General features: G+C 41.3%; 1 protein-coding gene across 3 annotated transcripts in view; it reads right to left on the bottom strand.

The window, feature by feature from the left end:
- Positions 1-16,545, bottom strand: part of CYL1 (alpha-N-acetylglucosaminidase family / NAGLU family) — a 256,762-nt gene that overhangs the window by 58,160 nt on the left and 182,057 nt on the right. For 2 of the 3 annotated variants that reach the window (XM_089988290.1, XM_089988292.1), the window contains exons 12-15: positions 14,448-14,557; positions 14,158-14,260; positions 4,340-4,438; positions 2,651-2,761 (exon numbers count right to left, since the gene is read on the bottom strand). In XM_089988290.1, coding sequence (XP_089844416.1) covers positions 2,651-2,761; positions 4,340-4,438; positions 14,158-14,260; positions 14,448-14,557 — 423 coding nt within the window. The remainder of the gene's footprint in view (positions 1-2,650; positions 2,762-4,339; positions 4,439-14,157; positions 14,261-14,447; positions 14,558-16,545) is intronic. The other variant, XM_089988291.1, reaches the window with a different exon arrangement.

The raw sequence follows: 16,545 nt of genomic DNA, 5'->3' as shown, positions 1-16,545 counted from the left end.
CAATGCACGACTACAAGTACTCTAGGATGAAAGGGATATAGTTCCTCAATAGGAACCTCAACAAAAGTGTTTCGCAAAGATGTAATGTTTCTCAAACTTTACTTTTGACATTCTTTAACTTTTGAAACAACCAACAACTTGTGCCAACATTTGGCATGCGATTTTCTAGAATCTCATCCGCTATCGTGGTATCTATATGCCTCGCATGACTCAATACTGGCCTCGATAAATGGAATACGGGTTTCTTTATAGAACCCCCCGCTAAGAAGTTCACTCAAGCTCCAATTCGGGGTTACCCGGGATATGTCAGATAGCCGAACAGAACCAGCTAATCACATCCTTCCAAATACTTCGATTTGGGAAGTCTTTGATGCTTTTGCACAGCTCCCAAAATTCTCAAGTCTAAAAGCCAGGATCCCTTGTTAGGGATCCCTCTCCTTAGACGAGGATGTATCGTTAAGCTCCTGACTCAACTCTAATCGCAAGAGGGAGAACGGTAAATGTCACTTGCATCCTCCACGATGATGCCTTTATAGCACATGCAATGAGCGAAAACTTGAGCGTCATCTATAATGGCAAGACAGTAACGAAACATTTGCAAAAGCAGGAGCCTAGACGCAAAGCGCGACGACAAAGTAAAGACTGTAAGCAAGAGTGCAAACGCAAAGCCTGGGCGCGAAGCGCGACGACAAAAGGAAAGACTGAAAGCAGGAATGCGTAAGTGAAGCCTAGGCGCAAAGCGCGGCGGCAAACGAAAGACATGACAGAAAGTAAAGTACAAGGATCGCGAAATCGCGTCCTTGAGTTAAATGTGTACTCGTATAAATATATATATATATATATATATATATATATATATATATATTTAATTATCCTTTTTAGTTAATTGAACTCAATTCTATTGTCCAAGTCCTCTGTGCAATCTTTCCCTACCATGGGGAGTTGCAAGATTGCTAGCGTCTACGGGTGTGAGCGATTGACGGCTCGGGTCGCTCGTACGAGTAGCAAAAACGAGATGTCAACGTGCTATCTCAATCAGAAAGGTAGAAAGGTCAGGGGCGTTGCCGCTGTCCTGACGTGAAAGAAGCAGAGGCAAGGGCTTTGTGCCCCTGCAAACTTGTTGAACGTGAAAACCGGGGAGGCATGGGGGTTGTACTTCTGCCTAACGATGGTTCATACAGAGGCAGGGGGCAGCCCCTGCCTTCTGAAAAATTGGACAAAGGCAAGAGTTGCGTCGCTGCCTTTCGAAAGCGAGAGTAGGCAGGGGTTGTGCCCCTGCCTGACAAGGTGGAAGAGAGGCAGGGGTAACGCCCCTGCCTAACAAAAACAAGGGAGGCTGGGGGCTTCACCCCTGCCTGCCGAAGGAGCAAGGAGGCAAGGGCGAGGCCCCTGCCCGTCGATCACAAAGGGGGACCCCTGCCTGCCAAAGTTAGTGGAGGTAGAGGCGATGCCCCTACCTACTAGAAGAAGGCACAGGGAGGGGGCTCGGCCCCTCCCGTGCAAAACGAGTGCACAGGGAGGGGCTTGGCCCCATCCCTGCCAAAGGATACGCAGGGAAGGGGCTCAGCCCCTCCCTTGCATACAAGGGGTACAGGGAGGGGGGCTATGCCCCTTCCCTGTCGCTGGAGGGTGCAGAGAGCAGGGAGGGGGATCGACCCCTCCCCCGCCATCAAAGGGAGCAGGGAGGAGGCTGGGCCCCTCCCCTGCTAAAGGTGGTGCAGGGAGGGGGTTCGACCCCTCTCTTGGCCGTAGGGAGCACAGGGAGGGCTCGACCCCTCCCTTCCTTGCCTACAAGGGTGCAGGGAGGGGCTCAACCCCTCCCCTGCAAACAAAGGCCACCGTGAGGAGGCTTGGCCTCTCACTTTCAAAATACGGCACAGGGAGGGGCTCGGCCCCTCCCTCGCTAAAAGGAGTCTCAGGGAGGAGGCACTGCCCCTCCCCTGCGATTTAGGGTAGCAGGGAGGCGGCTCAGCCCCCTCCCTGCGCAACAGAGAGGTGAGGGAGAGAAAAACGAACGAAGGAAAGGAGGAGGTGGCACGTACCTGGAGGGTTGCTAGAGGGAAGGTCGTCGGAGGCCGCTGCTCATCAAACGCAAGGAGAGTGGGAGAGGGGGTCGGGTACCGAGAGAGATACGAGAGAGCGAGAGGCGGTGGCGAGGGTGCAGAGAGAGAGAGAAAACGGGAGAACAGAGGGGAAGGAGGTTTCGAGAAACCTCCCCCCTCCCCCCCCCCTTGCCGCTGCGTGCTTTTATAAGCACGCAGCAGACTAACACCTGATGGATCCGGGTCGGATCCGGATCCGGCCCGGGTCCAAATATATATATTTTTTGGGTTTTACATGATGTCTGCATCCTATAGGGATCATCAATCAATAGCAATAAGCTGTGATGAAAGAGGCACATATACAAGTTGATGTGTATCTTTTTCTAGTTCAGGTTTGATATGGTCATATGAATTAATCAAATTTTAATAGATGCATGCAAACTTTTACTGAACAAAATGAATTAGAATGATCACTTTGCATGTTAAGTTTTTAAGCATAAAACTAAGCTTGCTGATTTGATTTAATAAGCAGAGGTTTTATTTTACATAAATCTTTACTGTTGAAACACCCATTACAAGAAAGAAAACAGAGCTGTCCATGGACTTACAGCTATTCCATCCGTACAATTGTATATGGTGTGATAAAGAATGTCCCATGCAGATTCAAGTTGCCCAACATGTTTACCATAACGCCGATGGCTGTATGATTTCACCCATTGCTTGAAGAGCAGAAGAAATAAAAAAGATCAGTATATCTCTAGAAAGGAAAATGTTGACAGTTGCATACACGGTGCTCATGAAATGCTAAAAAGACATTTACATATCAGAAGGAATTAGCATGCATTACAGAAAATACATATAGGAACTGATGTACAAATATAATGCACTTAGGTTTCACAGGATTAGTTTTTTAGTCAAGAAATTATATATTACATGAAACACAAAATGAAGTGTAAAACTAAAAGCTTAATCTCAGAATCCTTGTGCCCGCAAGCATGTTTTACTTTTTGCATTTCAACTGAAGCACCAACCATGGATAGACTCAAATGCACATGGAAAAAGGAACACAATTTAAACTATACATAAAAAACAAAGACCATAAGTCAGTCTCAGAATCTTTCCATGAAGTCATGAAAATTCAAACAGAAGGAAAGAATTTAGATAAATTAAGGCATCAGTCACATGCTATCTATTATCTTCTCAATTTCTTAGAATTTTTAACTCTTTTCTGAGGAAACAAAAAAAGTGCTAAATCTCTTGAGAAATTCAATTTCTTGAAGTAGATGAATCTGTCGCAAATTCTTTCAGATAAAATCACAGAGAACTTTGCAATGTGTTGGATATGATGTCAGGTATCTGACTGACTACAATCCTTATGTTTAGATATGGATAGGAAAAGGAAGATGTGGTTAAAAAAGATACAGGGATTGGGAGTATGTTTTCTAACCCAATCAGATATGGATCTGGATTTGCGTTGCCCAGAATATCATTGCTCTGATGCCAAGCCAAGCTACATTAGGTTATATGATCTGACAAAATTGCATGTACTTAAGTTAAAAGGTGAGAATGGTGAGATTGAACAGGAGTTAAATGGATGACAACAACAAGACCAGTCAATGATTGTGGTAACTTGTACTTGTTAACAATGTAATAAAATCGTAAAACAAAAATCGCTATATCAATATATTTGGTTACAGAGACAAATAGACAAGCATATTTTGCAGACCAAGCAAATGAGTGATTTGGTATTTTATGACCAGATATGGGTCACATCTGACCACACAAATATCCAAACTGAATCTGACTACTTTATATCTATGGGCAGATTAAGGTCAACCCTGATCCAATCTGATGACATCCCTACTGTATCCTATAGGAGATAAGCACATCCATGTGACAATATATATATATATATATATATATATATATATACATATATATATATATATACATATATATATATATATATACATATATATATATATATATATATAGAGAGAGAGAGAGAGAGAGAGAATGGAACTGAAGAAAGTGATATACATATCACATACTTTTTTCCAGTAACTACTAACAGCTCCTGCAATCTAATGCAATGTATCATTAAAGGGAACAAAACATTTGCATCTTGGATAAGTGCTCTATAATATCCACAATTACAGCTTCTAATTATCTATGAATTTCAACAATAGATGCACCCCGTTCTCCTTTAAGGTATACCAAATTCGAATTTTATCAATGTAAGAAGGAGCTCATCCAAATGAATTCCTATTAAGATAACCAACGGACTTTGATGTTACCTGTAGATGGACCTTTTCGCTACGAAAGGCCATTTCAGACATTAATTCATACACAACAGGATTTTGCTCAATTCCTTCCATGCATGAACCAACACCAACCTATAAAAAAGAATTTGTTAGAATCTGATAATATATATATATATATATATATATATATATATATATATATATATATATATATATATATATATATATATGTGTGTGTGTGTGTGTATATATACTAAGGCTGAATGCATTGAGGGATATAAACTAGGGCTGAATGCATTGAAAATGTTGTTCTTGGTATGTTAAGACAGTTAGAACTGATTGGTAGCAGTTTTTGGCATAATGGCTGAGATATGGGCTGGCAGTAGCCAAGAGAATCAACCCTCAGCCATGACAACGAGTTAGTGTAAACTCTAGAGTGTGTGCTGGGGTTATAGATACCTGCGTAGGTAGAATCCTTCTTGGAGGTGTGTGAAAGGATATTGGCTTATAGAAGATGACTAACCAGTAGAAATAAGCAAGAACAGATTGTATTGCTTGGAATCATTCCTCTAATGAATTCCTTGAGAACCCTTATAGTAATAGAATTAATAAATCGTCATCAATCAAATATTGCAAGGTCTTGGTATTTATTACAGGTTAATTGATTACCTTCTGTGGAATAAAAAAAGGAAAGATTAAACTGGAAAAAGTTGCTCTTGCTCAGAAAAAGCTTCCCACCTAGGACCACCCTCAAACACAAAAAGGTAGGGCTGTGATGCAGAGCAGGACCGACCCGGATCCATACAACATGACCCAGGCATGGGACCGGACCCGCACGATGGGATCGATGATCAAACCCAAGTAATGGATCCGACCCTGATCACGGTACCGAGATGCAGGGATAAGGTACCCCTGCGTACCTATTCCCGGCGAACAAAGGGAGGCAGCAGTGCTATTAAAACTAACATTAGGGTTATGCAGGGACAACACGGTTTACGAGAATTTCCCCTCTGTGTTTCCCTGCACGTCAGCCAGCAGCATTTGAGTTTTCCATTTCCTTCCTTTTTTTTAATTCTTTCCTTTATTTCCCAATGTCTTTTCTTTCGTTGTTGCTTCGTGTAATGCATTATTTCTGATTTCAATAAACATTTGGGGTGAATCGATTGATTGATTCCCCTCCTGTTACATTGCTTCTTTACATCGAAATCGTACCACACGTTTGGGCGTGTGGTGTTGCTAAAGCTTTGGACGCTGGCATCCTCGAAGATCAGAACCTCGATTTCCACGCTGCATCAAAGTGGTATCGAAGCACAACCCCTCCTCCTTGGTCGACGGTATGGCGCAAGCAAGGGACAATCCTACGAGCGGGAAGGAGCGTGAGGGTTCGGGTACCATCAACGAAGACCCCATGATGCGGATGATCGATATGATGACGAAGATCTAGGAAAATCTGCTACGTGTAAGCAAGGACGTAGCCGACATGTCAAAACATTTGGATGGGATCAAAGGTCGGATCGTCGTCCTTGAGTCGTCGGTGGAGTTGCGCGCGACGTCAATGCAAAAGACAGGAGCGGAGATGGATGACGGTGCAGCCAGTCAGGTGGATGCAATAGTAGCTGAATCAGTCCAGCCGACGTCTCCTCATCCTAGCCGCGCCACCTTTTCGCACATGGTACCTTCTCTCTACCCGAACTCAGTAGCGGTTGTGAATCAAACAGCCGGTACCTTCCAGCCAAACCAAGGGGTCACGATGGGAGCCCCCCCGTTAACTCGGGTGCGCTACAGACTTAGCCTCGAGCCACGGTGGCTGTGTCGCAGGCCGAGCCCGGCCTGCAGGACCCCAGCCTCACGCTGGGCCCTGCAGCAGGCGTGGGCTCGTTAGCCCGACCTGGGAAGGACCTCCCCTTCCTTCCTAAGCCTGCGCATGGGGGCTCTGTTACAGCACACCAGCGAGCGGGAATAGGTGGACCCATCTGGATTGGGCCGAACCCGAGCCATTGGTAGGGGGGCCCAAACCCAGATCTCGGGGACCATCCTTTGGGTCCCAGGGAGCGGGTCCGAGCCTCGAACCCCATTACCCGACCTACCTAGTTGGGTCCGGTTCGCGGGTTGCTCTGAACCAGATCCAACCAACTAGTTTTGAACCCGAGTTTAGATCCAATACCAACCAACACTTATAGCGGACCCGGACGGAGCTCCAGTTCCAATTTGAGCCGGGTCAAAACCAGACCCATCCTGTTATGGATCAAGGATCGAGTTCTAACCAGACATTTTCCCACCACAACTCGATCCATGATCCTACCTATCTCATATTGGGTCCGACGATTAGCTTAGGTCTTGACCCGATCCAGATCCAATGGGGTGAATCATCCCAGTACTACACCAGTCAGACCCAATATCTATACCAGACCCAATCCGTTAACCCGTCCCCGATCCAGAACTCGGTACCATACCTGACACATTACCCCTATCCTAACCTGACCCATAACACAAACCTACATTACCCCATTCCCACCAACCCAGAACCCATAAACCGAGCAGCCCTCCCACCTTTAGTAGGCCCTCCTGTCATACCGGTGCCTCAACGTCAGCCGCAGATGGTTCCCACTAGCGAGCGGGCCAGACCGAGGCAGTTTCCAGCAACTGCGATGCAAATTCAGTAGGGACCGGTGCGGCCTGAGCGCCGACCACACGTCATGGGAGTTCGCCAACACCAGCCTCTAGTCGAGCAGTATCGTGACGAAGATGACGCTGCCATGATGGATGATGAAGCCTTCTGGAATGAGTACCCTGCAGGAATGGTAGAACCTCGTCAGCAAAGAGCGCCAGAGCACCCCTCCACCTACGAGGTGAAGTTGGACCTTCCAGAGTTTGCGGGACGATTCGACGTCGAGCAGTTCTTCGACTGAACCTATGCCGTGCAGTTTTTCTTCGATTACCACTTTGTGGCTGAGCACCGCTGTGTCTCTCTAGCGTCCACTCGATTGAGGGGCCTAACGCAAACATGGTGGGTTGAGCTACAAAGGTCGAGGGAACGACAGGAGCAAGAGCGTGTGCAGACATGGGAAGAGATGCAGAGATTGATGCAGTCCAAGTTTATGCCATCAAACCACGCTGAGAAGGCCTACAAGGAGTACCTGACCCTGCGTCAAGGCACCCGTACTAAACTTAATCTAGGATATATCTCCCAGTTCAAATCGATAGAAGAACTTGTACCTTCGATCGGAGATGGAAAAAGACGGAAAAATAACGTCGAATGATCGGAACAGAAGGAAGCCCTCTTCCTTCTTTCCTTCCTCTTTTCCTTTTCACACTTTTTTTTCTCTTTCTTTCTTTTCTTTATTTTTCCTTCTTCTCTCTCTCTCTCTCTCTCTCTCTCTCTCTCTCTCTCTCTCTCTCTCTCGCAAACGAAATCTAGAGAGGGGCGAGTTAGACCCTTTTATATATTTTTTTTTATTTTTTTTTGGTCTTCTAGAGACAGAGTGACATCCTTCTCGAGATTCTCACATATTTGACTATGAGATAGAGTTCTTCTAATGTATAACTCTATCTCTAACATCCGCTTTCATTATTTCTTTATGTTGACTTTTCAAACTCCTTCCACTATCCAATTACTTACTTTTTTGTTTACCCAACCAAATTGGGCTCTTCTAGAGACCCCACCATTTGGTAACTACTATATTAACTGAAATTCGGAATTTAATAACTTTTAATATTAATTTAATTAATTATTAATTAATTATTAATTATTAATTAATAAATATCTACAAAATTTCAGAGGGTGCCTTATCCCTGGGAGTCTTTTTAGCTTTAAATTTTCTTAAATTAAACCTTTATACTGAATTTAAAGCTTTAATTTTGATGCACCTGGATATTGGATCTAGATCTGAATCCAATATCCATATGCATCTAGAACTGGACCAAATGCTAATTAATATGAGTCTTTGACTGGGTCCAGATCCATATTAACTTCGATCATACAGATCAGATGTAAAACCCGAGATTTCTTATTTGAAAATATTTCAAATTAATTCAAATTGGGCCTAAATCCATATTTCGGATCTAGGACCCATAAAGGGGTATTTACGCTTAAATGTTTGCGTTATACTAAAATAATTAGTAATAAATTAGAAATATACCTATATATATATATATATATATATATATATATATATATTAAGCGGATTCGAGGATCCACAGTTGGATCCACTTGGATCCAACTTGCGGATCCATTTTGGTGGGGGTTAAGGTTTTATATAAAATGCGAGATTTAAAATGAATAAAATTTTTAAGTTTTTTTTTTATTTATCTGAGGATCCACAGTGGATCCATTTGGATCCACTTGTGGATCCATTTTGACTTGGGGCCGGGCTGCGGGTCTCGGGTTCGGACCCGAGCCCCACCCCATATTCTTCAACCCTGTTAAATGAAAAGGGCAACCCGATAAGGGTTGCCCGATAAAACCCTAGCAGAAAGCAAAAGGGGGGCGCAGGGGGTTACGCAGAGCGTAACGACCCCGCGCCCATCTCGGCAGAGGAGGGGGAGTCCGGGTCGATAAAAGGAGGTGGAGAGGAAGCCCTCTCCACTCGCCTCTCCCTTTTCGCTCAGTCCTTCTCTCTCCCTCGCCTCTCTCCCTGCCTGCGTGCGCGCACCGAAGGTAGAAGATCGCCGGGAAGTTGCGACAGCCACCACAGCTCCAGCAAGCACCTTTCTTCACGGCAGCAGCGTGGAGCGACACCAGCCGACCGTGCCTGCACGTCTCCAGCCTCCGATCGCCGGAAAACCAGCGAAATAGGTACGGTGCTCCTTGGAATCAGGTGAGGAATCGAACATGGGTTCGATTCCACGTGGGGATTTGAGGGTAGGACTTGGGGTTTATATTAACCCTAAACCTAAAACCCCAAATCTGTGATTTGGGGGTTGGGGATCTTTCCTGATGAGGGGTGCGGGTTATCCGAAACCCCAAATCAGTGGATTTGGGGGTTTTCAGTTTTTCAATTAATGATTTCAGACTTTTGAGTTCCTGAGTTCTCCAGGATGTGCTTATGGATTTTATGTTTAGAAGTTTTGATCAATGCACTTAATTTCGATGTAGTATAAATTCAGGTTTGCAGAAATTGATGATTTGTGGATTGTGTTTGGTTTTTCTTTTTAAAAAAAAAAAAAAATGTTGTTTCATGTTGCAGGCCACTAGTGCATTGGTAGGAGGCGACAGGCCGAGCCGACCTAGTCGGTTGGGTGCTGTGTTAGCAGGGTCCCAGCCGACCCAGTCGGTTGGATACTCTACATCTGGTGGGCCGGCCCATAGCAGGCCCAGCCGACCCAGTCGGCTGGGTGCTGGCCTGTGACTCGTATAAAAAAAAAAAAGAAAAAAAAAAAAGAAGAAAAAAAAAAAACTGATTGTTTGCTAATTGGGACTTTAAATGAAAACTCTATGGCCCGATCCATTCCTTTAGAAAGAAAGAAATTTTCTGTGCAAGTTAATGAGCCACCCTAATTTTTGCTCATGTTTGAAGTCTGTACATTTGTTTGGCTTCTGCTCTTGCTGTTTCCATTTGGGGCATCAAGCCTCAGAAATCTATTTCAATTTTTGTCTTGCCATTATCATACTGCGATGCGCCAAATAGAAGAACAAAATTAGTAGATACACATAGCCGACCTCCACTCTTTTGTACAGTCCCCCATCCATACTCGGCATATCATGTAAACAGTACATATTTGTATCATTAGTTCACTGAATTGTTGTTTGTTGCAAGTTCTTATTGAAAGTTCGACGGTTTCAGTAATGTGTTCTAAGTTATCCATTTACAGAAACATTGGTTATTCACACTGATATTTCAGGTTATTCATTAACGAAATCGTGAATGGGTTCATTAGTATGTTTCTGTTAGGCAATCTATTGGCATAAAATGAATAAAATGAAGCATGACTAACTAGTTATACTTGTTAGTAATCATTAATGGGTCAGTTGAATATCCTGGTTTATGTTAAATTTTGGTTTAGTCATGTTATGTTCTATGAACATGATTGAGTTTCATCAGTCTGTGTTCTGAAAGTTTATGTTGAATTGAGTTTTGGGTTGAGAATGTGCAATTTGATGAATTGAAGTAAATTGAGTTGTTCTAAAGTAACTCATGCTGGTTCTTGAGTGGGGTTAAGCTCAAAGTTGGTAAGATGTAGCGTGGTATCATTGCAACATAACCTGAAAATTTTCAGTTGTGTATCATAGTGCTCAGGTTACACTGTTTAGGGAGGATGGATACATGAAACTGAAATTATACATATGGAATGTATCTTGCTTGTAGGTCTCTAGCTGGACATTATATTTCTGTCTAGAGTCCATGTGTTATTTCAAGGCTTGGGTATTGGATTGCATGGAAACACTTGTCGTGGAGGTTTTGTTTTCATTTGACTGTTATGATTATGGTACTCATGAGTGTGAGCATGATTCAGTTATTAATAATTCTTCTTGAACCTGTACGCATGATTATTGTGTGAATTGGTACATGTACACTCACACACTTAAAGAAACCATGAATTTGGTTAAATATGTGATGTAGGTAACACACACATATTGAAAATGCACATGAATGAATTATGACATGCATATGTTTGGGTTTATATTTGCACGAATATATATGCTTTTGGCACTTTGGCTTAGTGTTATAAATAAAACACTACTTTTGTTTTGTGATGTGATGCATTGATGGCCTGGTTGGACCATCATCGGCCTGGAGAGCCGTGGGTTCGGTTTGCTTTCACATAAGTTTTAAATACATCACTTAAACCACATAAGATGGTTTGGCACATTACTGCACTGTTCTAATGGTTTATACGGGCTGAAGTCCCGAATGGGTCCCTGCAAGGGAGGATGCGGGGTTTTCACTTTACTTTTGCATATGGTGTTGCAAACTTAAAGAAATTGACTTAATTAAAAATATAATGAATAAGAACAGTGTAATTTACATTCTGGGATATCTCATCTGGAGTATGAGAATCTTAGATATCCGGTCTTGGGGAGACTGTGAGGATACAAAAACTCCGTGTGCGTTGTTGCCCCTGAACCCGATATTGAGGTTCTTCTCCTGGCCACGGTTTTAGGGAGAGCCCGCCACTTTACCCGGGAGTGGTGTCTTAGTCACAGCTGTGAGTTTATGGTACCAAGGAAGTGACACTTGTGGGCGTGGGGTGTCCCTTGTGTCCCCGACATTAGATGTGGAGGTCTAATGTTCCGATGGATGGTGTTGTTTCCTGATATCGGTCGAGGGCTAAGTTGGAACCCAGAAATAAAATACAAATTGTGTGTTAAGCTACCCTGGGAACCTACTTGACCTCGGGGTTTGTACCCGTTTGGTGTATCCGCGGGCCACGGTAATTAAAAAGAGGAACTTAAAGATGTGTGCATCTAATAGGGCATGCATATGGAAAGATGAAACTTAAATAAAAGATAACAGAAGAAATCATGCATTGCACATAATCATGCATTTTTCTGTTATGCATTAGATCATGCATGTTTGAATCATTCTTGATATCATGACATCATTTGGTGGTTGCATACGTTTTACTTTGTGAAATCATGCTGAAAGGTTGGTTATTTAGTTGTTGATATATGACACTGTTTACTGTTATTGATTGGTGAGTAAATGAAATCATTGGTAGTTATGAAAATTTAGATGTTGAAAATTTTATATTTGCGCTCACTCAAATCACTGCATGAAATCTTATCCATGTTCTTTCTCTCATCTGGTTTCTTTAGAAGTAGCTGTGCTCAAAATTTCGGTTCTGACACCCTACTTTGTTGGTTTTTCACAGGAAATGGTAAACAGTGAAGTTGGACATGCATCTGGGGATGGATGAGTTATACTTGGACGTGTCAGCTTCAGTAGAGGATATTGTGGCTCTTTCTTTTGTCTTTCAGTTCCTTTAAATTCTGCAATTGTTACTTTACTTTCATTTGAAGGAAACTTTGTCTTTGAAATTTTATTACTCATTAATAAAAGAGTTTTAGTTGGTTGATATGGATGATAATTGCAACTTCGTTTGTGGTGTGTGGTTATCCAACTGAAATTGGAACTGTAGGGACCCCAGGTCACTGGGAAGTTTTCCGTAACTCTTAGAAAAAAAAAAAATTCCGCATTTTTCAAAAGTAGGAGTTGGGGTCGTTACATCAGATCCAATCCAAACTCGATCTCATTGGAGGCCTTTTTTTAAAATGCGTTTTTTGGGTCAACTGTAGCTCGAATTCAGAAAAATAAAGTATCGTTGAATTCAGAATTTGGAGGCGCATCAAATGATATAGAACTTGAATTTCGCCTCCAATTTTTGCCTGAATTTAACTCGAATTTTGCTTTATTTTAAAGGTCAAAAATAAAAGTTTTTATCACATTTCAATTGGCTCGTTTAGGTCTTGTCAATGAGACCTGGGCTGAACCTAGATTCAATTGACGCCACCTAATATCGAGTATTTTACCAATGTTTCTACAATGTTTAGCCAAATTTTCAAAAAGCCAGAATTTAGCTTAGTGTAAAAGCACACAATATTATAGTGGGGGGTTTAAATAGACTATGGGAGGGGGCTGCGACTTAGATCCGGGTTGGATCCGATCGGATCCAACCTGGATCCAAAACATTATTTATTTATTTTTTAAAAGACACGGACAGTTACACTCTAGAGTAAAATACTCTTTAGCAGAAAATCATAGGCACAAACTTCATTACTTTGACCCCACAGATGTGTTCATCATGGTCAATTTAAAAAAATATTGGTTACAGTTTAGAGTACCATACTCCCTAGCTGAAACTCATAGGTGCAAGCTTCATTTGATCAATTTGACCCCATAGATGTGTTCAACATGGTCCGTTTACTAGGATATGCACTTTAGATTGTGTGGTTTCAACGTAAAAAAATGGTTGTAAATAGTAAACTTTTGACACAAAGTGGAACGCTGAAATTTGAAGCCCTTACTAACTAAAAATTACAGATCATATCCAAAATGCTTCATCCACAAAAAGATTATGAAAATGGAAAGAAATGAGCTGTTTGTACTAGAGGGTAAGGTATAGTCATGTAGCTAATATTATCCTTGTATGTATATATGTATATATGGAGTAAATGGTTCCTCCCAATGCCCATTCAGTGCACAGTGCTAATTTTTTATGTTCAAGGTAAGTTTTGCAAATTGGACCCCACAGATGTGTTCAGCATGGTCCATTTGCTAGATTGGTCCTGGGATCATGTTTTTCAATGAGAAATATGGATTTTTGAGTCTTGAAAATATAATAAAACTGTGGGGGCCATTGATTTTTGAAACCTTTCCAAAGTCTGGTCATGCATTGTGGTCCAACAATGCAAAAGCCAATTCCTACTAAAGAAGCATTATAGACCATATGTAAGGTCAAATCTTAAGAAAAATCAAAGAAAATGAAAAAAATGAAAAATTAGCACCATATGAACCTCTCTCTCTCTCTCTCTAAACAATGTATGTATGTAAATGCACAAATCTTGTGGTGTGTTATTTGTGATTGTGCATGCACATACACACAATGATTTAGGAATAGTACATCAAAGAGCTGAGGCTGGCACCTTGAGCTTGACCCATTGATCCTACTTGCCAAGCTCAAGCAAGCACCTCAGTAAAATCTGAAGACCAGATCAATTTGAAAATGTTATATTTCTTTTCCACTTCTAGTGTTCTAGGCTAACAAACTACGACCTGTTACAATGTCTATATCATCATACTGTCAAAAAAAAAGAAGAAAGATTCAACAGAAACAACAAATATTTAATTGATTCTGTAATTCCATATATTCAGAAACAGATGTACTCAGTAAAGATATATTTCATGACACACCATGGTTGAATTTTGACTAAGACGGGCATCTACTGGGCCTGACACAATTGTATCCAATGAGCCGTACATTTCAATGTTTCCACCAAAGTTGTGCAACATACACCTGATATTTTTTTCCATACAAGAAAAAGTTATTAAATAGAATTTCTGCAAGTTGCAAAGCAATGGAGAATGGAAACTAATTTAAGCTAATACTGATTAATTAGCAACTAAGAAAAAATGGCAGAAATAGACCCAAATTAAGTGCAAGAGCTATCACATATAAACAAAGTAGAATTATATAATTTCACCATATATAAGGTGTGCCATAAAATTGAGAAGAATGGATCCATATGGGTTTGACATCCGCAAATAAATCAAGTACAATCATCTTCCCAAATGGAACAGAATGAAGCAGCGCCTACAAAAGATAATACACTGTTTGTTAGGAAGAGTACCTATTATATCAATCATCAAGATCCAAGTTATAGAAATAATTGCTTCATATTAAAATAATAAAGTTAAAATGACAGAAATCACCACTCATCAAAATGATATCCCTATAGCCAGTAGGAAAGATTTTGCATTGTGATTCACTGATTCATATTTAGTCTAAAAACCAACAGTAATTTGACACCAATAGGCTCGGCCATTGCTTGTGTAAGTTACTAGCTTCTGTGAAAATAGTTAGTGACTTGGGCACATAATCGATATTTTTATATTTGTTATGTATTCTTTCGTACATAGCTTTTATTTTTTATTGTTTTTTGTTCTTATCTTTCTTAGAGGCATTTTAGTCTTTGTAATGTAAGCCCAATAAAAAGGTTACTCTCTTATTTATATCTTCTTCAATCAGTAAGACAATGTAGAGTTTTGCCCTCCCTTCTAGTGTATGTGCTTGTGTTTCCTTCATATTGCAGACAATCAAAGATGGTATCAGAGCTAGAAAAATCATAGTTTGAGGCTTGGATGAAGGAAGATAGTGCAAGTTAGATGTGATGTATGCAACTATTGATTGGTCTTTCCTTTCCCAATTGAGATATTCTGCATTTTTGACATACACAATTGAATTTGCACCTTTATCATATTTTTCTTCTCTCGTAACAAATTCTAGCGGGACTGGAGTGGTTCCATCCAGGTGACCTAAGAGACCTTGGCTCCTTATAAAAGGAATGATTTGTCTTTTCCAAATCAAGAAGTTTGAGGTGGTTAACTTTTCGAAAACAAGCTGATTGAGAAAACTTGAAGAAAGACTCGATTGAGAAAAATGAGAATCCATGAAAGAAATGGAGAGAAGAAAAACTTAGGTGCTCAGTCTATTGCCCGAGAAGGGTGCTGGTTACTTTTTTTTTTATTTACGACTGAGCAACCTTAAGAAACAGTCGATCGAAGACTGTCAATTCAAAAAGGAAGCAGGTCAGACTTTTCCTTTCCTAGGTTTGAGATTGAAGCAATAAGAATGATCCACACACTGAACAAAGTTTTTTTTTTAATATTAAACTGATTGTGTTTTAGACAAAACATAGATGAATATGATGTGGGCAGACAATTGCTATGTGAATGTCAGTTGTGTCACCGGGGAGAAACAGACTGAAGATGAAGATGCTGGATAGAAATAGGATCAGATTGAAAACTTCTGTCAAAAAAAAAAGGAAAAATGCCCCCAGACGAAGAAGAAGAATGTGCAGAAGGGAAGTGATCCAGATCTGGTGCAAAGGCACGATCAGATCTGGATATAACAGGAGAAGGGGAAGAATCGAATATTGGAAAATATTTGAATATATTTCCAATATCAGACGATCAGACCGAGGGGATCAACTTTGGGGATTCACGTGAAACAAGAGAGTCACGTGAATTTTTTTTTGATACTTAAGGGATTCACGTTAGACATGATGGTATTGGACTTCACGTGAGACGTGAATCCACCAGAAAAGAGACACACGAGTCTGGTCGAACCCTTTTTTTTTGGAGAAACGAAAGTGAAGAAGACGAGAGAAGTAAGAAACTGAAACCTCAAATCTCTGGTTTTGGTCGTACCTTTCTTGGAAGCCCCTTCGAACCCTAGGTGGATCTCCGCTCTGATACCATGTGAGATTTCTCTTGAGAATCTGCCCTGTGAGAAAGAGAAAGCAAAGAGAATGAGGGTTGCGACTGTCATGATTTCAATAATGAAATCGTGACCTAAAACATGTATTAATAGTGTTTGGTTATACAATATGGGTCCAGGTCTGGTATAATATCCAGACCTAGAATATAATGTATACTATACACAACATGGGCACGGGTCTGGTGTAATGTCCAAACCCAAAAATATAATTAACCGTACTTTTTCAGAGTCCTCCTACCAACAGGAGACGATGACAAAGGGCTCCACCCACCTGTCGGCCAAACAAACAAAAGAGGCAAGGG

Source organism: Nuphar pumila, chromosome 15, assembly GCF_984573655.1.
Source record: "Nuphar pumila chromosome 15, dmNupPumi1.hap1.1, whole genome shotgun sequence".
Lineage (NCBI taxonomy): Eukaryota > Viridiplantae > Streptophyta > Magnoliopsida > Nymphaeales > Nymphaeaceae > Nuphar > Nuphar pumila.
This window is presented reverse-complemented; position numbering and strand designations above follow the sequence as displayed.